Source organism: Rhineura floridana, chromosome 2 (genome assembly GCF_030035675.1).
Source record: "Rhineura floridana isolate rRhiFlo1 chromosome 2, rRhiFlo1.hap2, whole genome shotgun sequence".
NCBI classification, from domain to species: domain Eukaryota; kingdom Metazoa; phylum Chordata; class Lepidosauria; order Squamata; family Rhineuridae; genus Rhineura; species Rhineura floridana.
In genome coordinates, this window is record NC_084481.1 from 143,159,430 (window position 1) to 143,185,697 (window position 26,268).

Sequence of the window (26,268 nt, forward strand, 5' to 3'; positions counted from 1 at the left end):
GATCATGTTATTTAATTTAATTGCTTTTATTGTATTTTTATACCTGTATTTATTTAGTTATGTAAGCCGCCTTGAGGGCCTTTGGCCGAAAGGCGGGGTATAAATAAATAAAAAAAAACATACGAAGCTGCCTTATTCTGAGTCAAACCATTGGCCAAACTAGCTCAGAATTGTCTATACTGACCGGCAGCAGCTCTCCAGGATTTCAGATGGGATTCTTCCAGCCCTACCTGGGAGACACCTTAGCATCAAACTGTTAAGGTCAGTTGCAGTAAATTATTCCAGTTCAGAAGAGGGCTATGTTTGTCTTAGAAAAGGAACCATAAAAACAACATCTTCAGAGCGTTCCATAGAAGGAATAAGTTCCTCTGGGATGTCCACCTAGCAGACCTCTTTGTGTCCCCTCACAGGAATGGCTCCCAGCAACTATCTGGAGGTTGGAATAGCAATCAAGCATTTCTGCTCCAGGCCAGAGGGAATGTTTGCATTTTCCAGTACCAAAATGTTTCAGCAGATAAGTGTTCTGTACTGTGATGTCCATTAGTTCTGAAATAATATATCTGCCAAACGTTTCACCCCATGTAATAATTATTCAGTTTCAGTCAGTACATGTATTTTTGTGATGATATCTTTTCAGATGTTGCCATCCCAGTCTTTGAAAGCAATGTGGACAACATGGGAAAAGCTCATACATGGCCAGCAATGGGTCTCTATTGTTGTGACTTTATTTAAAACCAAAGCAGCATCAAGGTTGCAATTTACATCAGCAACATATAGCATCCCAAAATAGTTCAGCCATTGCCTATTGATTCTGCATGATGAAGTCACCTTTCTATCACTCCTGAAACTAGAGCATTCTTGCTCAGAAAGAAAGCAGCAGCACAACTGTGAAAGAAACAACATCCAAATAATTACCTGAGTCATTTTTTCTCGGTTAGCCTTGGGGTTTAAAGGTGCTTCTGTTAGCAGCACAGGATGCTCTTCTGGGGCAACCCGGAGTTCATTGTAGAAGGAATGATGCCAAATCTGAAAGGGACAGATGATTCAAAGCAAATATATGGGCATATGTTTGGAGCCAGGAGTCGGGTGTTGCTGAGAATTTCTAAATGTCAAAGAAAACTAGTAAAATGAATACAAGCATCATTTACTTTGGGGTCAATCCAAATCCCTGGCCAGGAGTAGCAAGGCTTGATAGAGTGGTATAGCCACTTCCACTTCCATAGCCCTGCCGCTTATGCCAGCTAGGGTGGAAAGTGGGGTGAGGGGGTTCAGGAAGAAATACCCTTCCACTGTGCCACCTCCCAGCCAGTGAAGAGGCCTGGATTGGGCCAGTTCTCACACCAGCAGGGTTGGCATTGCCCCACCCCTGAAATGCCCCATTTCAAGGGTTTATGCTGGCTGCTCACCATTTGGGTGGGCATACTGGGACACTCCTCACTTCCCTGCTGCAACAGATCTCCTAAAGATGAAGGGTAGGAGAGCTGAGCAAGGCTGGGGGTGGAGAGACATCTCTGCCATATCAACCCCCCCTCCAGCACAGTGGACTGTGAGTTTCAATTGCTTGCTTACACATTCTCTCTCTCGTTCTACAGTAGTATTACATAGATGGACCAGTTCTCAGAAATTGCTCTGTTTTGGATTGTTCCATTGTGCAAACAGTGAATTTACCACACCATTCTTTTTTATGTGGCACTACTGATATCATGAACATATGAAGCTGCCTTATAGAAAGACAGACCATTAGACAGTCTGTGTTTGGGTTAAGCTACATTATAGTTTTCCATTTCTGGACTTTTCTAGTCTGACATTTTAGCTTTCTATCTATCACAGAAGTCCCCTAACAAAGTTAATACTCTCATCAGTGACTCATTAATAAGTCTCAAGTGTCTTATATCAGATGAAGTGAGAAGATTTTTGTAAGAACTACAGGTATTGTTTGATTTCAGGTCCCAATTCTTCAAATGACCCTTCGGCTCAAGCAGTCCACTAAATGCCATATAACAGCTCTCCTTTAAAAGCTTTTATCTGGACCCAACTGAGATATTCAAATGAGTAGTTATATTAAAGAAGGAATTATCCACTCTTAGGGACCGATTCAAATGTACAAGAGTGCACATAGTATAATCATCCTCACATGATTGTATCATGTGGGAAATGCAAGATTGAAAAGTTCATTAAAATTCTCCTGCACAGAAAAGAGTTTGTCATTAACATGCTAGTTTTCCATTTGCTGGGAGATTCTGATCTGAGTGTACTTTCACATTAGCAATCTTCTGCTTGTATTCTGAGGTTGTATAGGCCCTTATAGCACATACTACCTGTTTGAATCAGCTGTTTGTTCTTTGAGTGTTGCAATTTAAGTGTCCTCATCCAATAATTTTCAAAGCCTTTGAGATTTTATAAGAGTAGGAAATCTGGCATGGTTCAAGTAACTGAACTGGTTCAGCCAAACTGAGAGAATTCTGTACCCATTGTGTATAAAATCTTTTATGACTGACCAGGTTCTATTTCAGCTCTAATTTCTTTGATTTTCTGGACACCAAAAGAGAGATCAGATCTGTTTGCCACAAGTCACCATGGTGAACAGCCTCATTAGACATTTATGAAGTTATCAGAAGAAGATAACGCCCTGCTCTGGTGCTTTCTCCTTCCTACAGTAAATGCACTAACACTTCTATGCTGCCCTAAGTGGGTGTGCACTGGAAAATGGAGCAGCACAGATTTGAATATTGTGAATTGTAGCATATGAGCTAGACAACACTTCATTTCATTGTCCATGTATTCCATTTCTCACCGCTCCCTGGGAATGTCCACACACCTTATGACAATAAAGACATGTGCATTCATACAGAAACTATGCAATAAACATGGCCTCTCTGTCTCTGTGTGGGTTATATCCAACTAAATTATGAAGTAGACCCATTGAAATCGATGGGCTTAAATTAGTCAGGTGCATTGATTTTATTGGGTCTGCTCTGAGCCTGACTTAGTTGAATACAGCCCCTTGTGATTATTCCCTGCAACATTTCAAATTGTATGCTCTGTACCTTAAAGTATGTTACATCCTCAGTATCTTTCCTCATTTCTCAGCTACTACTTGTTTGCTTCTTCCTTGGTACTATGGGTACTGTGAACTCGAAAGCTTTGCAAGAGGCAAACGTTTAGGTGCAATGGGGAAAACAGAATGGCAGAGGAAGAGGATGGTGCTTGTGGGGGATAAGAGGGAAGGCCCCTGCTGTAGGGAGTCAAGACTAAAGTTTCAATAGAGAATTTATAAAGTTTCAGTAGGGAATTTACTGACTGAAATATTTCTAGACTGCTATTTACCAAAGTTCCATAGTGTTGTGCATTGATAATCACAACAAAAATATTAAAATATGATACAAACTGAAAACAATGAAGGTATCAAAATAATACAGGTCAGCACAGTGTTTGGTTCCCAAAGGGGAGTGAAGACTAACAGTGTAATCCTATACATGTCTGCTCAGAAGCTAGGCCCCATCTGCACTATGCATTTAAAACACTATTATACCAGGCTTCCTCTAAAGATTCCTGGAAACTGTAGGGCTGGGAATTGTTAGGAGACCCCTATTCCCTGTACAGAGCTACAATTCCCAGAGTTCCCTGGAAATAGGGATAGATTGTTAAACCAACCTGGGATTGTAGGTCTGTGGGGCAATAGGGATCTCCTAACAACTCTCAGCACTCTTAAACTACAATTCCCAGGAGTATTTGGGGGAAGCCATGACTGTTCAATGTATAGTGTAGATGTGGTCTAAGTATTTTTTGAGTTCAGTGGCATTTACTCCCATGTATGTATAGGATTGCTGGCTAAAACATTAAGCCAAGGTTGGTTTTGAGCAGATGGGAAAAGGGAGAGAGTTTCTGTACTAATGTAACGCAGCAGAGAAAAACAAAATAATCCGCAGCCCCTAAACAATTCTTGGCTATGCAGTCACTGGCAAGTGTTATGTGGCCCCACTCTGATCTGGACCCACACTCAGGATGTGGGGAATGAATGAAAATTGAGTCCTTTGCTCATCTTCTTCCCCGGCACAAAACTCAGGCCTTGCTTACAACAGCAGATGAGGGAGGAGACTGGGCAAAAGGAACAGCAGCTGCAACGACTCTCATAGCTTGCTTAGTGCTTTAAAGGGCTTTGGCGTAATATCAGGATTGTGGCAGCTTGCAACCTGAGGGACTAGGCATCAAGAAACCACAGGGAAGGATGCACCTCAGATGTTGCCTTTAAACTACAAATCAATGTAAGAAAACAGAAAGCTGACATTTTGGGAATAATGAGGGTGAATTGTTGAGATTTAGTAAAGGAAAAAAATCAGGCCTGTGTTCCAGAAGGCCATCAAATGAAGCACAGCAAGAAGTGTATGGAAAAACTATACTTCCATCTAGAGGATGAAGAGTGTAGTTTTTCCTCCCTCTACAGACCTGTTTATTGAGCGTTCATCCTGATTTGTTTACACAAAGGCTGTGAACACACTAGGCACCTGCAACAAAGCGTTGGCCACACCTGGAGGAGGAACAGGTTGGTCTGTGAAATCTCTTTGAAGTGGATTTTTTTAAAAACACACTCAGGCTGATCCTACCAGGTAGTACAGTAAAAAAAAAGGGGGGGGGCGACTAGCATCATGTGCACCTGTTTTCAGAAAAGAGAGGTGGAGACACTGGAACTGGCAGAAAAATGTCTCTACCAAAAATTAGTGGGGAAGCTAGATAATGTTGACTGTTTATTAAGCATTCCTTCCGATTTGTTTATAGGGAGGATAGATGGTGATGCATCAAACAACTGTTATCCTGTACTTACCAGTGTATTTCCCTGTACCCTTTACTTACTGCAAAAAGTCCCGTTTTTAGGGGAAGCAGGTTTGTTGCATAAGAACATCAAATCAACCGTAACTGCACAACCTGAATTTGCCAGTATGTAATTGAATTCCTTCAAAACATAGCATCAGACTGGAAAACACCCAGAATCTTTCAGCTAAAACGGCAGAGAAGACAAATTGGCAGGTCCTGAGGGCAAATGGATGGAGGAATAAGGAACAGCCACCATTTGTCATTAGTGTAAGGACTTGAATCTGTAGGAGAGGATCCAGCATATGTGCCGCTACTAAACTTTGTCCAAGCAAAACAACAAACTACAAAATAACCAGTCAGGCCAGTAAAGAAACCTATTTGATAGCAGTAGGCCAGAGCAGATTGTATGGAATGTTTGGATCTTTATAAAATGCTTCTGTGCCAAAGCAACAAGGGGTCTCTGCTTGTGGCTATACCCTACCACAGATCTGCATTTTGTCTCTGCCTTGTCTTCTCCCCAGGAGTTTGCTTCCTCCTCTCATGGCAGAAGAATAAGCAAAAGTCTAGTTTGCTCTGCTGGCCATGTAGCATCCCTGGCCTCTTCAGATGCTCAGACAGCAGCTTGGGAACCTTTTCTGTGCAGCATGATCCCATGCTAGAGGGGAGCAGGTGTGAATAACGCAGACACATGGATGGAATGAATTGTGTGGCTTTTACATATTGTATTGTATCAAAAGTTCCACATAATTATATTGTATCTTAATTTCATACAAGTAAATAATACTTGCATTTTAATGCATACATTGGAGAATATTTTAATATTGTCAAGGCCAATGGCTAGTGCAATCAGTTTTTGATGATGGCATACACAGTACCTAAGCAGGGAAAGTGCCAGTTAGCTGGCCAAGGCCCATACAATCAGGTCCATCCATGTGCCCACATTGTTCAGAGGTGTTCTATGTGTAGCAGGATAGCACCATGTGGAAGGAAGTAACTGGTTGTGCATGAGAAGGGACTCTTTTGTCTGCCCCTAGGGAAGTAGTAGCTCTTTGAACCAGGTGTTATTTGCAATGTTTAAAGCAGAAGGTAATCAATAATATCAAGGAAGAAAACCTACTGACCTTTTCCATGTCATCCCAGTTAGTGATAATCCCATGTTCAATGGGATATTTCAGGGTCAGAATCCCTCTTTTACTCTGTGCTTCATCCCCAACATAGCTGTCTTTTTGGCCCATTCCTACCATAACCCCCTGGAAAATCAAGCCATCAAAAGAAACACATCAGATTCAATATCACATTGAAAATGTTCACCAAGAATAGCTTCTATTTTCATTTCTGCAATAAAAAACAAAAGTGATAGGACTAATTTTGGAATCCTAAGCATGTCTACTCAGAAGTAAATTCCACTGAAATCAACAGGATTTAGTGGGCTTACTCCCAGGACTGTGTGCATAGGGTTTTCAATGAGTAGGAGAAAAAAACAGTTTTATATGCTTTTTCAGTTTGTGTCTTTTTGTGACAATTTCACACAACCACTTTCATTGTTTTACTCTGCAGAGTCAGTTCCTGATTTACTGAAATGGCCATAAAGCAAAAGAGCAGGAAAATACTTATCCGATAGTATTTAAAATTATTTTTAACCTTTAGACTACATGATTATTTTAACATTTCATATGCTATATTAGAAGATATGTTTTCAAAGTTTAGTGTCATCCTCACTCTAATACCCATTGGACTTTGTTTGATAACAGAAATATAAATAGCAGAGGAATAAAAGAGTAATAGTGAAGCATTTTAAAGGTCAATTAGCCGTTAGAATTAAGGGCTAACATCACAATCCTGTGCATGTTTACTTGTAAGTAATTCCCATGAAGTTTAATGAGAATCTCACACAGGCAAATGCAAAGTATTGTAGTCACTGGAATCCTGTGGATACTTAACTGGAAGAAGGCCCATTGAACATAGTGGGATTTATTTCCAATTAAACATGCACAGGATTATACTATAACCCATTAAAAAAACTGAATTTAAAATGTGTAACTTTGGTTAAATTCTACCCCACCTTGAAACACTCTGAAGCAATTATCATCAAAAGCTAATTTATATCCCAGTTGTTCAAGCACTGCTTTCTTTTGACAGTATGCAGAAATTCCTAGACTTTCACTTGCATTATTTAATGTTGTCATATATTTTGAACAACTTTCTCTAAATCTGGATTGCTGACATAGGAAATTGGAGACTGAAGAGCAATTCAGTGACTGCATGGAATCTATAGAGTTGTTTTAAATAGTGATACCTAATCAGCAATCTTTCAGTTTAAATTAAAACTCTAAAGGGCAACATGAAAGTAACAAACTTCTGCAGTGAATGTATAGAGTAAATCTGACAACTGGAAGAAACGGATTTAATGGGCAATATTTATTCTGTTTCCTTAGGCCTATAGTTATGAGTGATTTCCTCTGTGGGTGCGTGTGTTTTCTAGATGTTCATTACTTTCCTGTGCCTTTACTTAACAACTTTGCTTACAAATTATAGCCAGTAATAAGCATCACTACAAAGCATGAAGAAAGATAAACCATATATGTTGCTTGGCATGACATTGGCAAAAGTTTATTAACTGCCAAAAATGGTTTAGATATTTTAGTAAGAGTATACACACAGAATTAAATGTAAGGATTAAAAAAAAAGTAAGGACTACATTGCTGAATCAGATCAATGGTCTGTCCATTTCAGCATTTTGTTCCCATCAGCAACCAATCAGATTCTTCTGGAAGTTGACAATGAGGCTTGGGTTATGAAACCTTAGTTTGGGCTTCAGTAGACCTAATTTGAAATTAAACAAATTGAGGACTGTAGGAGAACTGTCTCAGTTAGGGTTGCCAGGTCAGAAGCATCCCAGACCCGGAGATTTTGGGGGTGGGTCCAAGTGACGGGTCCAAGTGATGTCATGCGGCGGGTCCAAGTGATGTCATCAAGCATGATACATTAAGCATCAACCGCAATTGCTTGGCGCATACAATTCATACAAAAACATTTATCTGATTGGAAATTAAGATAGAAATCTTAGCTAAAAGATGGAGCCTGAGTAGGGAACATTTAATCTAGCCAATTCAGTTCTGGCAAAAAGGGTTCAAGTGCCCTCAGGCCAGGGCAGGCCAGGCCAGTCGCCAGAAGGCCATTGTAGGAAGAAAGAGCCTAGTGTTGTGGAGATGTTAGATGGGAGCACTCAGGAGTAAAGATGGATGCCCCTGAAGAGCTACAATTCTAAACACACTTATTAAGGGACTAAGCCCCATAGAACTCAACAGGACCTATTTATTAGTGATATGGTTTGGATTGTGTTGTTGGTAAAGCTTGACTAGGGATCCTCTGCAAAGATATCCATATCCAAGTAGGGTTGGCAACCCCCTGCCTGGAATGCCCTGCCCCTACCTTTAAACATCCAAATTTCTTTACAGATATGACCCTTCACTTCAGAAAGAGGTCTGAGTAATGAGTAAGAATATTCTGTACCTGTTTCTGTCACCCCTGTGGGCTGCTATAAACTCACTTCATCAGCTACACCAATTCCAGTGAATATAATTGACAGAGAGAAAGCACACATAATTTGGTCTACTTTAATAGGCAGCAGCTTGGGAACAACAACAATTGCAGCCACGCTTCACAGTATGTGAATTCTCTTTTACCACTATTGGACAAGAAACAAACAACAAGGTACATCATCAGTGGGTTTAAGAAGGTTGAGCGGAGCACATGGAACCACTGTTGTTGTTTCTATGGATAAAAAGGAGTGAGGATAAAGGCAAAGGAAATGCAAATAGAAAAAGAAAAACAAAAGACAGTGGTGATTTCTTAAATGCTATACCATACCAACCACAAGATTCCTACGAGTAAGGCAAAAAACTAAGCATCTCAAAACCAGTCAGGATTCCTAACCAGAAACCAAAAATATTAAAAATGAAGAAATATTTGTATAAGCATGACTATCAAATATGTTTATTATTTACACAACCTGTAAAGATATTTGTAGTGCAATCATCTGTTTATTTATTCAGAAGCAAGTCCCAATTTATTCAGTGGGGCTTACTCAAACAGGGACAGAACTGCAACCTTAAGTGATATGCAACTTCATTCACGCAACCCAAAATTCAGAAACATGTCACTTTAAGCTGTTTTGCAACTGTTTATACTTGTTTTTATGGTTACTGGATTTTAAAGGGATTTTTTTCTTATTGTGAGCTGCCTTGATTTCCAGACTGCAACCCTACCTCACAGGGTTGTTGGAAAGATTCCCATATATATATACACACAGATGTAAAAATACATACACCCCATATAATAGTTTATTGTCAAAACCAGTTGATCACTGCAGAACATTTTAAAAAATAGCATTAGTTTCCTACATAATAAAAACAGTGATACCTAAGTAAGCCTGGCCTAATTGCTTTAAAAATAGGATTGGAGGGGGAGAGAACACAAAAACAATTCTTTCCTGTGTTCATTCAAAAGTCCCATCAATTTACAGCACAATCCTAACCATGTCTACTCAAAAGGAAGTCCTATTGAATTCAATGGGGTTTACTCAGGATATGTTTACTCTGGAAAAGCAGGTACTGGATTAAAGCTCCATACTGGGAAGTTTGCAAAACACTGCCCTCTTCAAAATTTAAACCTGTCTGACTCCTACACGCAAGAGAGAAAAAGACTGAAAGCTTACTTATTCTATCTGTGAGATGTTCAGAAAAGCAAAAGGCATGTTTTCTGAGCCTTGGGCCACTCATAGCCTCAGAGGGAGGCGATGGTAAACCCCCTCTGAATACCACTTACCTGTTCATAGGGTTGCCATAAGTCGGAATTGACTTGAAGGCAGACAATTCAATTTGACTCTATTGGTTTTTGGCTCTATAATTCCTTGTCAGTCACAACCCTGACTTCTTATTGGCTAAAAACCTGAAAGGGCAGGGATTAGAGCAGAACTTAGAGCAACTAAGAAGTTGTGGGGGTGGCAGCTGACATTTTGGTGTATATCTCTGGAACTAGACTACCTACAAACTTAATATTTTTTTAAATGAAAGTTGAAAGTCCAGAGCTTAAGGTGAGTCACTCGGAGACCCAGAGGGGACCCCCAGAAACCTGAGTTTCCGGCTGAAGAACGGAGGTCTATTTACCCTAGTCTCGGTAGCTGTGAAGAAAATATATTTAGTAATAATGTTAAGTACAGCAATAATAGATAGTTCATTGTAAAGAAGATTAGGCCATATCATTCTCTTTTGCCAGTCTTTTTCCATATCAAGGGATGTTGCTTTTTCTTCAAATCCCACACACCTGTTAAACCAAACATCAAATGGTGTTATGGAGAAGCACATCAGGGATACACTATGATTCTGAATGATGACATGAATAATAAAGAACACATAAACACATGATGCTCTGAAGTGATGCCATGAAGTTACTGCTGATGAATTACCCAACTTATTCTAATGAATAAGAGCCCCTTAACTCATTGGCTGCTTTCAAATATAATGATTAATGCCATGGTTTAGCACTAGGGTTACCAGGTGTCCGGTTTTCAGCTGGAGTTTCCTGTTTTGGGGGGTCCCCTCTGGGTCTCCAGCTAACTCACCTTAATCTCCGGACTCTCAGCTTCAATTAAAAGAAAAATTAAGTTTCTAGGTGGTCTGGTTCCTGAGATATACACCAAAATGTCAGCCGCCCCCCGCAACTGTTAAATCTGTTTAACGGACCTGTATAGCAGCACCAGAGCCTGGAAAAGTTACTTTTTTGAACTACAACTCCCATCAGTCCAATCCAGTGGCCATGCTTGCTGGGGCTGATGGGAGTTGTAGTTTAAAAAAGTAACTTTTCCAAACTCTGAAACCTAGCTCTAACCCCGCCCTTTCAGGATTGTAGCCAATAAGTGAAGCCAAGGTTGTGATTTGTTGACCCAGGCAGTGCCTAGAATTCTTTGCAACATCAGGAAATGGTGGCTTTGAGATCTTCAGTTTGACAAAGTAAGAATATGGCTTAAAGTTTTTTTTCTCTTGTGTGCAAGAGTCAGACCCTGGGCTGCTGGAGAGGGCAGTGCTTTGAAAACCTTGGCAATACGAAAGTATTTAATCCAATACTTGCTTTTCTGGGAGTAAAGCAATGCTAATCCCATGTACCTGGAGTAAACCCCATTGAATTCATTCAGACTTTAGGATTGGGCTGTAAATTAATGGGACTTTTGAGTAAACATAACAAAGAATTGCATTGTGTTGTAAATCTTTCCCTCCCTCTCCAATCCTATTTTTAAAGCAATTAGGCAGAGTTTAGCTAGTTATCACCTTTTTCATAATGTAGGAAACTAATACAGTAGGACCCCACTCATATGGCAGGTTAAGTTCCAGACCCCCGCTGAAAAGCGAAAACCACCTGGGATGTTATTTAAATTGTATTTTGGCGTTATGATTGCTTTGTTGATCTTCTTTAGCTTTACTCCGATTTTCGATACGACCAGTTCATGATCTGTACCGCAGTCTGCTCCTGGTCTTGTTTTTGCAGAAAGTATGGAACTTCTCCATCTTCTGCTAACAATTATATAATCAATTTGATTCCTATATTGACCATTTGGTGATGTCCATGTGTACAGTCGTCTTTTCGGTTGCTCAAAAAATGTGTTCACAAGAAACAAATTACTGGCTTCACAGAATTCAGTAAGTCTCCTGCTTCATTTCTGTCTCCTAGGCCCCATTTCCCCACAATTCCTAATTCTTCTCTGTTCCCTACTTTTGCATTCCAATCCCCCATGATTATCAGCACATCTTGTTTTGGTGTGTGATCAATTTCTTCCTGTACTTCTGCATAAAATCTCTCCAGTTCCTCTTCTTCTGCGTTTGCCGTCGGAGCATAGACTTGGATGATGGTTATGCTGATAGGTTTCCCATTTAATCTCATTGGTATCACTTGCTCAGACCCTGCGTTGTAGCTCCTAATTGCTTTTGCTACATCACTTCTCACTATTAAAGCAACTCCATTTCTTCTTAATTTCTCATTTCCTGCATAAAATATTTTGTAGTTGCCTGATTGGAAATGTCCCATTCCCGTCCATTTTAGTTCGCTCACACCAAGTATTGTAATGTTGATGCGTTCCATTTCTTGCGTGACAATTTCTAACTTTCCCTGGTTCATGCTTCTCACATTCCATGTTCCTACTGTGTGCGTCGTACAACTCCGGACTCTCCTTTCGCATCTGTGCGCATCAGCCTCTGGGCTTCCTTTCGGCTTTGACCCAGCTGCATCATTAGTCACAGCGCTACTCGTACTTGTCCTTTGTTCTTCCCCAGTAGCTCGGTGAGTGCCTTCTGACCTGGGGGTCTCATCTTCCAGCACTATCTCGTGTTGCATTTTGGATACTCTGTTCATAGGGTTTTTGCGGTAAGAGATATTCAGAGGTGGTTGACCATTGCCTTCCTCTGAGTTTGGATGCATCTTAGTCTGGTGTTTCAGCTTTGACCATTCTGCCTTGGGTGTCCCTGCTAGGAGTATATCCTCTTGGTCTAGACTCCTGACGGCATTGCTCTTAGCTTCTTCAACACTCTCAAACTCCCTCACCACGTTAAGGTGTGCATCCTAGAATCAGTGACCTCCAATAGCATCTGTCATGAACCACCCTGCTCAGATTTTGTAAGTTCAGGTCTGTGGCTTCCTTTATGAAATCAATCCATCTCTTGTTTGGTCTTCCTCTTTTTCTACTCCCTTCTGTTTTTCTGTATTGTCTTTTCTAGTGAATCATGTCTTCTCATTATGTGTCCAAAGTATGATACGTGTCCAAAGTCAGAGGAAGCATAGGTAAACCACCTCTGAATACCTCTTACCACGAAAACCCTATGAACAGAGTATCCAAAATGCTGCCACTTTACAGGACTGATTTCTTACAAGAGCAGAACAAGTACTATGTGGTACCCATAACATGGAAAGCACAGCTTGAACTTGGCCTGGTAGCAAATCAGCAACCAATGCAGATTTCAGAGCAGAAGTATCATGTGCTGATAGGATCTCACTCATGTTAGCAATCATGCTGCAGCATTCTGCAGTAACTGACTGGCTGCCATGCCAGGATTTTTTTAGTTTTGGTTTTTGGTTATGAATCCTGACTGGTTGTGGGATGCTAAGTTGTCTGCCTTACACATAGGAATCTTGTTGTGTTTGGCATGGTATTGCATTTAGGAAAGCATCACTGTATTTTGTTTTTCATTTTCTGTTTGCATTTCATTTACCTTTAACCTCACTCCCTTACATCCATAGAAGCAACAGCAGTGGTTGCATGTGCTCAGCTCAACCCCCTAAAACCCACTGATGATGTATCTTGTTGGTTGCATGGCAGTTTGTTTCTTGCCCAATCGTGGTAAAAGGGAATTCACATATTTGAAAGTGTGGCTGCAGTTGTTGTTCCCAAGCTGCTGCCTGTGAAGGCAGACCAAACCATGTGTGTTTTCTCTCTGTCAATTATTACTCACTGGGATTGGGTTGGCTGACAAAGTGAGTTTATAGCAGCCCACAGGGTAGACAGAAAGGGTAGAGAATCTTACTCTTACTCATTTCTCAGACCTCTTTCTGAAGTGAAGGTTCAACTGTAAAGAAGTTTGGAGCAGCCACATTAAAAGATAAGGGCACGGCATTGCAGGCAGGGGGTTGCCAACCCTGCTTGGATATAGATGTCTTTGCAGAGGATCCCTAGTCAAGTTTTACCAACAGCACAATCCAAACTATATCTACTCAGAAGTAAGTCCTATGGGGCATAGTCCCTTAGTAAGTGCATTTAGAATTGCAGCCTTCAGGGGCATCCATCTTTACTCCCGAATGCTCCCATCTAACATCTCCACAACACTAGGCTCCTTTCTTCCTACAGCAGCCTTCTGGTGACTGGCCTGGCCTGAAGGCACTTAAACCCTTCTTGCTGAAGGCAAGTAGGCTAGATTAAGTGTCCCCTACCCAGGCTCCATCTTTTAGCTAAGATTTCTAGCTTAATTTCCAATCAGATATTTTTTTAATTGTATGCTCCAAGCAACTGTGATTGATGCTTAATGTATCATGCTTAATGACATCATTCAGGCCCACCCCTAACACCTCAGGTTTTGGGATGCTTCTGACTTGGCAACCCTATTTAGCACCCTACTTTACCCTACGTTAGGCATGCTATGGGACATTTTTCCTTTGAACACCAGACACCTCCCCCACCCACCCCATTTTTCCCTGTGCCACATACAGATTTCTAGTGTCTTGTATGTGTTAGGGGGCCCTGCTAGATATGCGGAATCAATGCAGTTTTCTTGATTGTGGTCATAGAATACCTTCTGAAATAAAAACTGACCTGGTGCCGAGGTCTTCCGACAATGGATGGAAAAACAGCTCGCGGAGCATCATCTCCAGCAAATCCAGCTTTACAAAGCCCAGAGCCATTATCACAGACAAGAGCTGTGGTTTCATCATCATCACACATGGCTCCTCAGCGTCCTAAACTGTAGAAACAACAATTTAGGAAAATATAGGGGGAAAGCCAGTCTGGATTATTTGGAAATGATTTTAAACATTAAATATAATTTTAGAAGGAAAAAAGCACAGGGAAACACGCAGGTTCTCTGGTCAAGTTGGCAAATATATGAATAGATCCATTACAAAATAATTTATAATTTAAGCAAGCATACTCTATGAACCAATGATTCCTTATATCCCAGGACCTACCTGCATGTCTCAAATATTCCCATTTCTGTGGGATGTCTTGACTTTGGCCTTTTCTATTTGTTCCTAAGAGATGTTAAAAAAACCTTTGGTTTGTGAGATTTTCACAAACCCCAACAATTTCAGATGCGTTAAAAAATAAAACTAGGATATTTGTCAGTGCTATTATTCAATAAGCTGTTTCACAAATCAAGAAAACAGATTTATTGAAAGCTCGTCTTTATTAGAATAGCTTCATAGATAAGATGCAGCCATCTATCTTCTTTTCTTTATTACAGAAGTCTTGATTTTTCATGCAATGATAATCTTTAAGATGTTATTTATATCCCACAGTTCAAGGGGGAATAAAGCCTTCATAAATTAGCTTACAATGTAGGCTAGCTAGTATAAATACAATTTAAATTTTGAAAAAAATAAAATTTAAAAGTTTCTTCTAGTTCTATGACCAGTACACAAAAACTAATATCCTAGAGAAGTTTAGGAGATTTGGGGGAGATGAAGCTCTGTGTCTGATTCAAAGCAAAAATATTTGGATTGGATCATCTCTGAGACTGACTGCAGGAACTTTCCACAGCATGGTCCAGTCATGCCATACATGGGAATGTGGCATCAGTAGCTACTCCACAATTCTGATCTTTGAAGGACATGAGGATAATGCCATTGTTTCCTCAGTAGATGAACCAGGAATTCTTGACAAGCCAGCAGAGTTCTCCTTGGAGGACATGGTTATGATTTTGTTATGACTATGTTCAGTTAATGCATTTTTATTAGTTTTGTGTCCTAATTTTAGTTTTATATATACCTTATGATTTGCTACCAGATTATCTGCTCCTTGCCTTTGACAAATAAAATCATCCTGATCTGGATGTACTAATGTTGTTATCATGTTATCACAGCCTAAGTCTATTAGCAAGAATCACTGTGTATCTTGGCACCTACATTAGCAGGTGCCCTCAAATAATAAGAAAAAAACTATTATCATAATATGTCCAGGTGAATATACATAGACAGGATCACAGTGGTATTCCCACAGAGGTATTTCAGTGAGATTTCAGTTCTACATAATGGCGACATTAAGTAGTAGTATTAATTCCACACCAAAGAAAATCTAAACTCATAATGGCCCCTAATTTTATTAAAGGGTGATGGATGGGTATCTTCTGATCCCACATCTACATTGTAGGCTTTAACCAACAACACACATCTAAGGTACTTTCAAGGTCTCAAAGTATTTCTTATTTGAAGCTCTAGTGCTATTTTTCTTAGTTCATTGTTTGCAGACCTCTGTAAGGATGAATACAAATTATGAAGTGGTAACTTCCCATGGTGTGAATGTGACACTGCCACACTTGAAGAAAATCTAAAATTGCTTATTTTGAGGGCCAAACAAGATACAATTCACAACCACTGCATGTAACAAGTCTCCTGGTTTTTGTTTTGTTTTCCCTAAATGAAAAGAAGTAAAGGAGACTGCAAATTTGATCACAGGAACAACATAACGGGTGCTGGATAAACTCAAAATTGCTCCCCACATTCTTTTCTCCACACAAGTGGAAATCGTGTGTGTACCTGCTTTGCCTGAAGTAGAAAGGATTAACTGCTCCTCCAGTCAGACTTCTGCTCCATGCTGTAAAAGGGGTACTGGGTCTCATCCCTGAAGGTTGTGCTGTTGTCTACCCCCTGAATCCCACACATTTAGTGTGGATATAAAGGGAAGAGGAAGCCTATGCACATAAACCTATATGCATGTAAACTTCCCCACACTCAGACATCCACTCTCAATACATGGACATCAGGGGCGGGGAGCTGCCCCTTTAATCACACGACGGGGGAGTTTTCATGTGTAATGTTGGCCTGGAGTCAGACCACTGACCACTGGTCCATCTGGCCCACTGTTATTTACACTGATTGGAGATGAACAAGGGCCCAAGTTCAAACTATGGATTGAATTTGGGAACTTTGCATGTGCTCTACCACTGATCTGAGACACCTTCTCTTAGAAACCTGGGGAAGGAGGGTAGTACTAAAATCTCACCACTTAGATGAGCCCTCTTGAGGCATTTGGCCTGAAATGGCAAGGACAAAAAATGTGCAGGGGTTGAGGGGTTCAGAGATACATGCCCTACCCTGGCCCCAATGCTGCCATGCATGCTAGTCCCACCCTTTCCACTCTTCACCTTTGAGTTTAACTCAATGTGGGAGGCTTGGACATGCAATGGGCATGTCTAGGGACATAGAGGTGGGCCAGTATGCACACCCCCAGCCCCCACACATTTTCCCCCTTGTGTATTCAGGCTGAGGTGGGCTACAGATGTCCATATCAGGTAAGTTATAACCTGAATTCAGCAAGATTTAATTGTACTTCTGAAATAATGGTAGAAGTACTATATTGCAATGAAAAATATATACATAATTTTCTGATTTGAAATCTTTTTCTATATGTTAGGTATTGTTTCAGCTTTGCGAAACCATCCATACAAAAGTGGCAGTCTGGGACATTTTAAAGTACCAAAATGATAAAATACACACATATTGTTCAAAACAACCATTTAAGTCAAGGGCAGGCAACCTGTGGTTCCAACCACCTCAGCCAGCATGGCAGATGATCAGATGGGGGTTCTGGTCCAGCAACATTGGGAGGCTACATTCCCTGTTCTGGGGGATGAGGCTCTTTTGTTAATCTAATAGAGTAGCCAGGTGGGCTAATGGGTCTGCCAAGTGCCCATTAACTGGCGAATGGGCCAGGGAGATGCTATTGTTATTGAAACTCTTCAGGACAGCCCCCCCTCCTGGGCCCTAAGAGAGACTTGTGTTTTGAGCAGAGTTTGAGGAAAGGCTAGGAACTGGAGACACACAGAGAGGCCTGTTTCCTCCACCATGGTTTTAGGATGCCTCCTATAAGCCTGATGGGAAAGCAAGATCTATTGGAGTGCTGATGCTTTGAAGCACTCAATCTTAAGCTCAGGTTAGAATGTGTGTAAATAAATGAACCATATTTCATAAAGACACCACAGATTCTGCTGACCTTTTCAAAGAAACAAAGCCCTGAGCATTGGGCAAGTGCAGGGACTGCTGAAGATTTCTCACTGCCTGGACATTGGGGCGGCATGCAACAATAAAAACAGTTGTAGCAGGAAAGATCTAAAAATAGACCCTCTCCAGAAAGCTTCAGTGAGTGTTGTTTAATGTTTTGAAATGGCAGCTGCTGTCATTAAGTGTCACTTACAAGAATGATTCTATATTTGTGAACTGTGAATTCGTTATCAAAAGGACTGTTCTGGGAAGTGCAGTGAGATATGTATGATTCTACTAGCCAAATTGTAGATATGCCTTCTGTTTGGGATTCTTCAAGTTCATTCGTAAGGCCTAGGTGCTTCCCTTGATTTATGCAGGAAGTGATGACCCAGAGAGGGTAGGAAAGGTAGAAATAACCTTGTGACAAGGTCTTCTCTCTGGAAACGTACAGCAGGCACATTTAATTCTCACAGATGCATAAAAACCTATTATTAATGCCTCTTTGGGACAGGGCAGAATACCGTCCTGCCTAAAGGAGGCAGTAATAAGACCTTTGTTGAAAAAACCTTCCTTGGACCCCCTATTATTGGGTAATTACCACCCAGTATCCTATATCCCTTTCCTTGGCAAGATAATAGAGCGGGTGGTGGCTGCTCAGCTCCAGGGATTTATGGATGAGACGGATTATCTAGATCCAGCTCAATCTGGTTTCAGTCCAGGTTGTGGAACTGAGACGGCTTTGGTCGCCTTGGTGGATGACCTTCGCAGGGAGCTGGACAGGGGGAGTGTGTCCCTGTTGGTTTTACTGGATCTCTCAGCTGCTTTCGATACCATCGACCATGGTATCCTTCTGGGCCGCCTCGCTGGGATGGGACTTGGAGGCATGGTAATATGGTGGCTCTGGTCCTTCCTAGAGGAACGAACCCAGAAGGTGGTTATGGGGGATTCCTGTTCGACCACCTGGCCATTGACCTATGGGGTCCCACAGGGTTCAGTTCTGTCCCCCATGTTATTTAATATCTACATGAAACCGCTGGGAGAGGTTATCTGGAGTTTTGGGGTTCAGTGCCACCAATATGCAGATGACACCCAACTCTATCTCTCCTTTCCACCTGATGAAACCAAGGAAGCCGTCCAGGTTCTCAACCGATGCCTGGTATCAGTGATGGACTGGATGGGAGCGAACAAGCTGAGATTAAATCCTGACAAGACAGAGGTGCTCCTCGTCAGTCGGAAGGCGGATCAGGGAATAGGGATTCAACTTGTGCTGGATGGGGTTACACTCCCCCTGAAATCACAGGTTCGCAGTTTGGGAGTGCTCCTGGACTCGGCTCTGACCCTGGAGGCACAGGTCTCTGCTGTGTCTGGGAGTGCTTTCGCTCAATTAAGATTGGTGCGCCAACTGCGCCCATTCCTTGATCAGTCAGACCTGACCACAGTGACACATGCCTTAGGTACATCCCGATTAGACTACGGTAACACGCTCTACGTAGGGCTGCCCTTGAAGACTGCTCGGAAACTGAAATTGGTACAAAGAGCTGCAGCCAGGATGCTAACTGGGGCGGGATATAGAGAACATACAACCCCTCTGCTGTATCAGCTCCACTGGTTGCCCATTTGTTTCCGGGCACAATTCAAGGTGCTGGTTTTGACCTATAAAGCCTTATATGGCTTAGGTCCAGGCTATCTGTCAGAGCGCCTCTCCCTCTATGAACCTGCTCGGACTCTAAGTTCCTCCAGCGAGATCCTTCTCATTACCCCTTCTTTCCTGCAAGTTCATCTTGCAGAGACACAGAATAGGGCTTTTTCGGTGGCCGACCCTGGACTGTGGAATTCTCTCCCTAGTGAGGTTCGGTCGGCTTCCTCATTATCGATTTTTCGTGCGCAGGTGAAGACTGTTCTATTTAGACGGGCTTTTAACTAATGTAGTTAGTTTTAACTTATGTTTATTTAATTTATTTTTAAATTGTTTAAAATGAATATCATGTTTATTAATTATTTCTGGTTTTTAATGTAAGCCGCCCTGAGTTCCTCAGAAAAAGGGTGGGGTATAAACTTTTTAAATAAATAAATACTATATTAATGGTTGTAGCAGAGAACTGAGTTGAAAAGATCATGTGAAGGAACAACTTCACCACAGAACAACCTGTGTGTGTGTGCATGCTATCCCAAATGAAGACACTGTCGTATCATCTTGTATCACTCCAAATACAATATTTTTTCAATGAAGACAGTTCACACAACCATCAAAAGATGTGACATCAATTGTATGAATAATCCCTTCATTGATTCATTAGGAGAACTTGGAACTTTCTTTGGAAAAAATTTCACTGACACTCGACAACATGCCAGAAAATTATTAATGCTTGTATGCTTAATTATAGAAGAGACCATTTTCACAAGGCTTTCTGAGAAATTCATGAAAAACATTAACAATTCTCTTTATATTTGTCACTAGACAAAATTTTGTAAAATTTCCTTGAAATTATAAGAACCAGAGAAGCACCCAAAGGTCAATCTAGTCCAGGTGTTAGGAACCTTTTTGGCTCTGCAGGCCAGATCCTTATCTGGCCTTACCGCAGTGGGCCAACTTGGACAGGTGGGCAGGGCAATGCACCTGTCAATCACATTACATGTTTTGTGGAAAACTGCCTCACAGGCCAAATTTAAACCTCTGGCAGGTCAATGTTTGGCCCATTGGCCAGAGGTTCCCCACCTCTGATCTAGTGCAATATTCTGATCTAGTCCATACAAATGGGAAACTATATGCCCAAAGGCCATTCTTTGGATTCTCCTAGCAGTCCCATGTAGGCAGGCATTAGCAGCTGGCAGTGCTGTGTTGCTGACCTTTCTTCCTAATGTTGCATGTCACTGCTGGTTACTGAGAAAGCGGGGAGCATGCCAGATCTGCCACTGTGGCTGCACTGCAGGTAACCCCCCCATACCCTCTCCCTCTTGGTAACCAGCAGCAATGCACAGTGTTGGGAAGCCAGGTCGGCAATGCCACCCCACCTGTGCTGCCCCACCAGCCACTTCTGTAGATAGATAGGCATATTAAAGTTTATGGCACAGTGGCAGCTAGGCCATATTACACAACATACTAATCTTGTTTCCAATACAAGAGAACTCTTTCAACAGCAACTTGTTCCCAATAACTCACATAGTCTTAAAAAGAGGACAGCCATCCAACAGAGTTCGGGAATCCAAATAATGCTTGCAGATCAAATAAAGCTTGTAGTCACCCAGAATTGAAGTTATGTTCGGAACAGGAAATTGGGTGTGCGAAAAAATTTGCTGTGCACTTGAAAATTGTGGACACTCCAGCAAAATGTGTTTAACAGTGAAGAAAACACTATGAAGCATGCATATAGGAGTGACTTCTTCCCCATGACACACAGAATTCTGCTTGTGGATTGCTGTTTTATGATGTTTATTGCTTTTATGCTTTGTTGGATTTTAATTAATTGTTTGTGTTTCCCCTGGGAACTTTCAGGTTGAAGAGCAGGTTATCATCATCATCATCTCCTTGATGTAAAGTTGTCATCCCATTTTTCCTAAAGGAGAATTGGAGTTTCCTGCTCAGGTGAAACATCCAATGGATTTGGAGGAAAGTAAAACAGTGGCTCGGTAAGATTGGCAAGTCAGAGCAAAGGGGGTGATGGTGCAGAAAAAGTCATCTAGGGCTAGTCGCTGCTGTAGCAAAACTGCTACTGCCACTGCCACTACCTGGTCCATATATTGTTGGTTCCAATATCCATTATAATTACATGGAAGCAAATTTCACAGAAATGTGTTTAGGATTAGGACATTAGCCAACTGGGCACAAATGGATTTCTATTCATGCTCCCTCCTATATTCCAAATAAGGCAGTTGTCTCCAAGGTTTCAGTTTTAACATTTTAAAGGAATGTGTTCCACTGAAATCAAGTGAAGTTGCTCCTAGTTATAGATATAAGGTCCCACTCTTACACCTCAAATAAGAGGACTTCTTTGCAAATAAATGTGTAAAGTAAGGTCCTTAAGGTGCTAGCAATTCCATATTTGAAACAAAATACTTCTACATTTTTTACTAGATGATTGGATTTCATGCATGAAAATGTAAATGTTTTTTAAAAATGACAATGAAAGCTTGCTTTAGTTGCGCACATGCAAACTCATGCTCACACACTCTACACCTATAGAAAAAGTTCAATAGCAGTAAATTCTAGAGAGCAGATGTCTTGGTGGGCTGCCTCTATTCTTTTATAACCCAGATTAAAAAACTGAATATGTGGGGGGGGAACTATGTGATATAGCATTATATGAGTATATTTGTTATCCTAATAATTTAGCCATTTAGGTTGCTCTTTCTCCACGCCCTCCCCCACCCCCCTGGTCCTCATCCCACAACAGTTTTTAGTCCCATTGACCTCTATTAATAACTGGAGTAGATTTAGCTTGCACATTACAACATTACAGCACAACACAGAGGAGGAAAAGCACTGTCTGTTCTCTTTTCAGCAACACATTCTCACATCCTGAAAGAATACTTGCACTTCTGCTCTAAGGAGAGATGTGTAGGCACAAGATGTGCGTGGAGTTCATCAGCTCTCTACAGAGCGACAAGCAGCTTTATTCAGTGGAAAGTGGAAATCTGAGTGCACTTGTGCAAGAAATGTTTGCCATGTGCTGTTTTTCATATGAAAATCACCCACATGCCACTTTGCCCTTGTAGTTACTATGTTAAAAATCGGAGATTTTTACATATAGTGCTCCCAACCAGATGTGATTTGCTTATTTATGTCAGTAAATAATGGCAGTTGCTTTTGAAGTTGCTCTTACTCCTACAATTTCCTCCGTGAAGTATTGAAGCCAAAATGAACTATTCTATTTCGCTGGTAATCAATTCAATGTGTTTAGGACTGCATTGTTAGTAACATGCACAGTATTCAAATGTAATAACACTAGCATGGCTTTATTACATATCCTAAGTGGTTCTGACAGTCACAAATTGATAGCCAGACCATCAAAACTTAAGCCATTATTTAATATGCTGCTCCAATGGGGTATTTTGAATTACCAGGTAAAGCAATCATCTGCGTCCTCAGAATTAACAAGATCCTCAAATGTGCTCAGAAGACCAGACACCCCCCCATTCAATAAAATCAAGCATTATTTTATCCAAAATGTGAAACTATTTATGCATGATACTTACCAAACACACCAGGGGATGGTGAAAAATTGCAATAGCTCCTTTGGGGGGAAAATGAAATGATCTCACCTTCTATTACATTTATATCAGCTTGTGGAATGGAGTACATAGAATGCCTAGGTCTGCCATGCCATTTTTGGAAACATTTTTTTCAGCTTGTGCTTATCAAAGCAACAGCTTAAAGGGCTGGATAAATTAGGGCAGAATTTCTAACACCTTGAATGCTTTCCCACTCTAGGCTGTTCAGAACAGCTTCCTCTCCATTTCCTCCACCTCTGCCAATCTCCCTTTTTCTCACTTCTTTTTTTCCAGCTAGAGATATAGCAGAAATAATACCTAACTCCATGTCTAGAACTAGAGCAGGAAATTTTGTTTGTTTCATTAGTACCTAGTTAACTATTTATAGCTCTGTTCATACTTCACAGGCACTGGTTTCAAAAGAAGTTACCATGTGCAGTAGTGTTGTAGGAACTGTACATGTTGTTATCAGGTTTCTGTAGTAGAAAGATAGAAAATAGCCACCTTATCTTGAAATGGGGTGACTATGCTGAAAATGGAGAATGACTCAGCAATTAGTCACCTCCTAGGTGATAATTGCAGGTTACTTCAGTCCTGTCTCCTGGACTGTTGGTTTGTGTTGCCTACAGCACACTTTGTTATCTGGTATCTCAAACATTAGGAAATGTATTGTGTGCCTGTATCCACAAGCATTTGGGTTATCACAGGACTACTGAGTTGTAGCCACAATTCATCTTTTAAATCCCGTGACAGAAACAAATGGTTGGAATCGGTATCTACTTTTCAATAGCACCGGTTGAATTTCCTGTACTGTTATTTATCAAAGAAAGCTGAAAAACACATTGCAAACATTTTGTGAAAGATTTCTGCTTGTGCCGTGGTGGTCTCATGAATTCCTCCCCCTGACTGCAGGGCTACTCATCCAGGAAAAGGTTGGGAGAACCTTAAGGTTCGTATATGATGCAGGTGATATACAGGGTCGAAACTGAAGGGGTTGTGCAACTAGAGACTTAGGACTACTAACACTGTAGTCTTAAACACATTGAATATATGATAATGCAAGTGCTTCTACTCATACAATTGGATCTTTAGATACAAGCCCTAATCTTGAGGGGGCAGGGTCACCTTCAACATAGCATGTTACCACATTTTTGTCCACATAGACAGGAAGAACAAGTCCTACAGTATTTCCAAAAGATGCTCAACAGTGCCTCCTGTTCCCTGAACAGTTAGCCGGGCTTTGAAGCGTGGGGTATTAAACAGATTTTCTGTTTATCTTCTCCACCAAGCCTGGACCAACCATTTATACAAGGCATATATGGGTTTCCCATAAGCAATGTGCAGAGCTGTGTACTATAGAAACAAATTTAAAAACACACCATAAAACAACAAACTGCAAGAAATAATTAAAAAACTAATCGCATTCCCACTCCTGGTCCTATAAAAAGCAGCATGTTTACAAGAGGACAAGAACACACCTCCCCTTAATGCAATCAGTACTTCAGTGTCTTCTTTGTTAGCTATCCCTAGAATGCTTAGACCAGGAATTACCTTGTCAATAACTGTGAAGCTGTTGTTGAGAACTGCAACAAATAGTCATTATATCAGATGTGATGTCAAAGGGCCAATCCCTGATCTGAGCATAGGGAGAGAAGTCACCAAAATAATTGGCTGGATCCAGTGGTGATTTTCTTTGCTTCCAGGGGCTTCTGGCGTTCACAGACAACAAAGTCCTAGTTTAGTCATCCATATCCACTCAATTCTACAGTGAGTAACTCTCCTGATATGGATCAGTTGCTATCCACAGGAGCATCACATATGAATGAAATCCAACTTTGCGGCAGACCGTCTAAGTCAGTAGACATCTTTGCACAATTCACAGATCTTTTGGCTTATCCTATGAAACTTTGGCCTGATTCTGAATAATAGGAATCAGAAAGAAGCATAGCCTAATCCAGGGCATAAGAGACTGTATTTGACAAGTTTCAACACACTGGACTTTAAGAATAGTTTTTAGGTGTTCCAATTATATCGCCATTGCGCTCCTCCCATCTCAGAAATTGTCTACTATGCGAGTCTTGTCCATCACATAGGCCAGATTTTCAGCATAATGTAGAGCAAATAAGAAAATACTCAGCATCAATGCATTCAGCATGAATGTACATCCGACAATAGGCCCTTCTCTGTGGGGCTCAGTGACAATATGATTATGACAGGTAGTGGCCCTTTCTAGTGAATATAGCTGCAATCTTCATCCTCTGTCCACATATTTACTAATTTTTAAAGCTGTAGCCACTGTGATTAACTGAAGTTCACGACCCTCACCAGACCTGGAAAATTGGGTCCTCCGCCTTCTGTCCCAATCCTATGCAGATTTGAGAAAATGTTGTTGCATTGCAAGAAAACACATCCATTTCAGAGTTTCTAATTACGGAAACAAACCACCACTACTATCAGAGTGGTTTAAGATTTACACATCACAAAATGAGAAATAAGTGTCATAGGACAGTCCATTTGATTTCAGATGAACTTCTACCACAGGTTTCTCTGAATAAAAAGTGCAGGATACCAGATTAATCAATATGTGGATGTAAAAGACCAAAGTCTACAAGCTGGACAAACTTTCCTTTGCAGATGCAGTGCCTGGATGTCAAGTACAGCTGCAGCACTGGGGGACTGGAGAAGACCTGTCCTGGCAGTCAGTACATGAGCATCTGGGTGCCTGCTTGCTTGCTTGCTCGCTCCTCTGGGTTGCTGTTTCTTGAGACAGCTGAGGTCCCAGGTAAGTGCTGCAAGGACTGAGACCCCTGTGTGACTCTAATTCCAAAGAGAGACTGCAGTCAATCTTGCAACCTCTTGCATCAGCTCCTGGCTGGGTCAGAAGGTATAAAAGCCAGCTGCCCTTTGGGTCCTTGGGAACAGCTGCAGCACTGGGGGACTGGAGAAGACCTGCCCTGGGAGTGAGTACCTGAGCATCTGAGTGCTTGCTTGCTCCTCTGGGTTGCTGTCTCTTAAGACAGCTGAGGTCCCAGGTAAGTGCTGCAAGGACTGGGACCTCCCTGCCTGACCCTGACTCCAGAGAAGCAGCAGTCATAAAAGCCTGGCTGCCCTAGGGTGGCAGGTCTACTGCCAGTGGGGTTGCCACCACAGGGGTGACACCAACAGGTGTCATCCCTTGGGGAGTCGCATAGGGAGTCCCAAGGGCAAGGGCACTACCCCGTCTATTTTTTTTTTAAAAAAAATCTAAAGGAGATTGGTATTGAGGAGGATATATGGTGCATGTGTAGTTTCTGTGCAGGGTGAGAGCCTATTCAGTGAACTGAACAACAGGAGAAAGTCGCCAGATGCCTTCAGAGCGAGAGTCTGCAACTGGCAGGAAGCTGGCCCTCCCTGGGTGTGAAACGGAGAGGGGAGTAGATGTGTCCTTTGTGAAATATATTGAATGGGTCTGACTGTTACCAACTCTCTGAGGCCTACTGGGCTAATTGGTTCGGGTAGGTTTTGTTATGTCCA

At 41.4% G+C, this 26,268-nt stretch overlaps 1 protein-coding gene across 6 annotated transcripts in view; it reads right to left on the reverse strand.

The window, feature by feature from the left end:
* LOC133377193 (actin, alpha skeletal muscle B) overlaps nt 1–25,714 on the reverse strand; it is a 54,646-nt gene extending 28,932 nt beyond the window's left edge. For 3 of the 6 annotated variants that reach the window (XM_061610725.1, XM_061610720.1, XM_061610722.1), the window contains exons 1-4: nt 24,307–25,714; nt 14,165–14,312; nt 5,934–6,062; nt 916–1,026 (exon numbers count right to left, since the gene is read on the reverse strand). In XM_061610725.1, the coding sequence (XP_061466709.1) occupies nt 916–1,026; nt 5,934–6,062; nt 14,165–14,293 (369 nt within the window). In that variant the 5' untranslated portion in view covers nt 14,294–14,312; nt 24,307–25,714. Of the gene's footprint in view, nt 1–915; nt 1,027–5,933; nt 6,063–6,453; nt 6,525–8,325; nt 8,400–14,164; nt 14,313–22,740; nt 23,348–24,306 lie in introns of those variants that run through there. The other 3 variants (XM_061610721.1, XM_061610724.1, XM_061610723.1) reach the window with 3 other exon arrangements.
* Nucleotides 25,715–26,268: the final 554 nt, after the last annotated feature.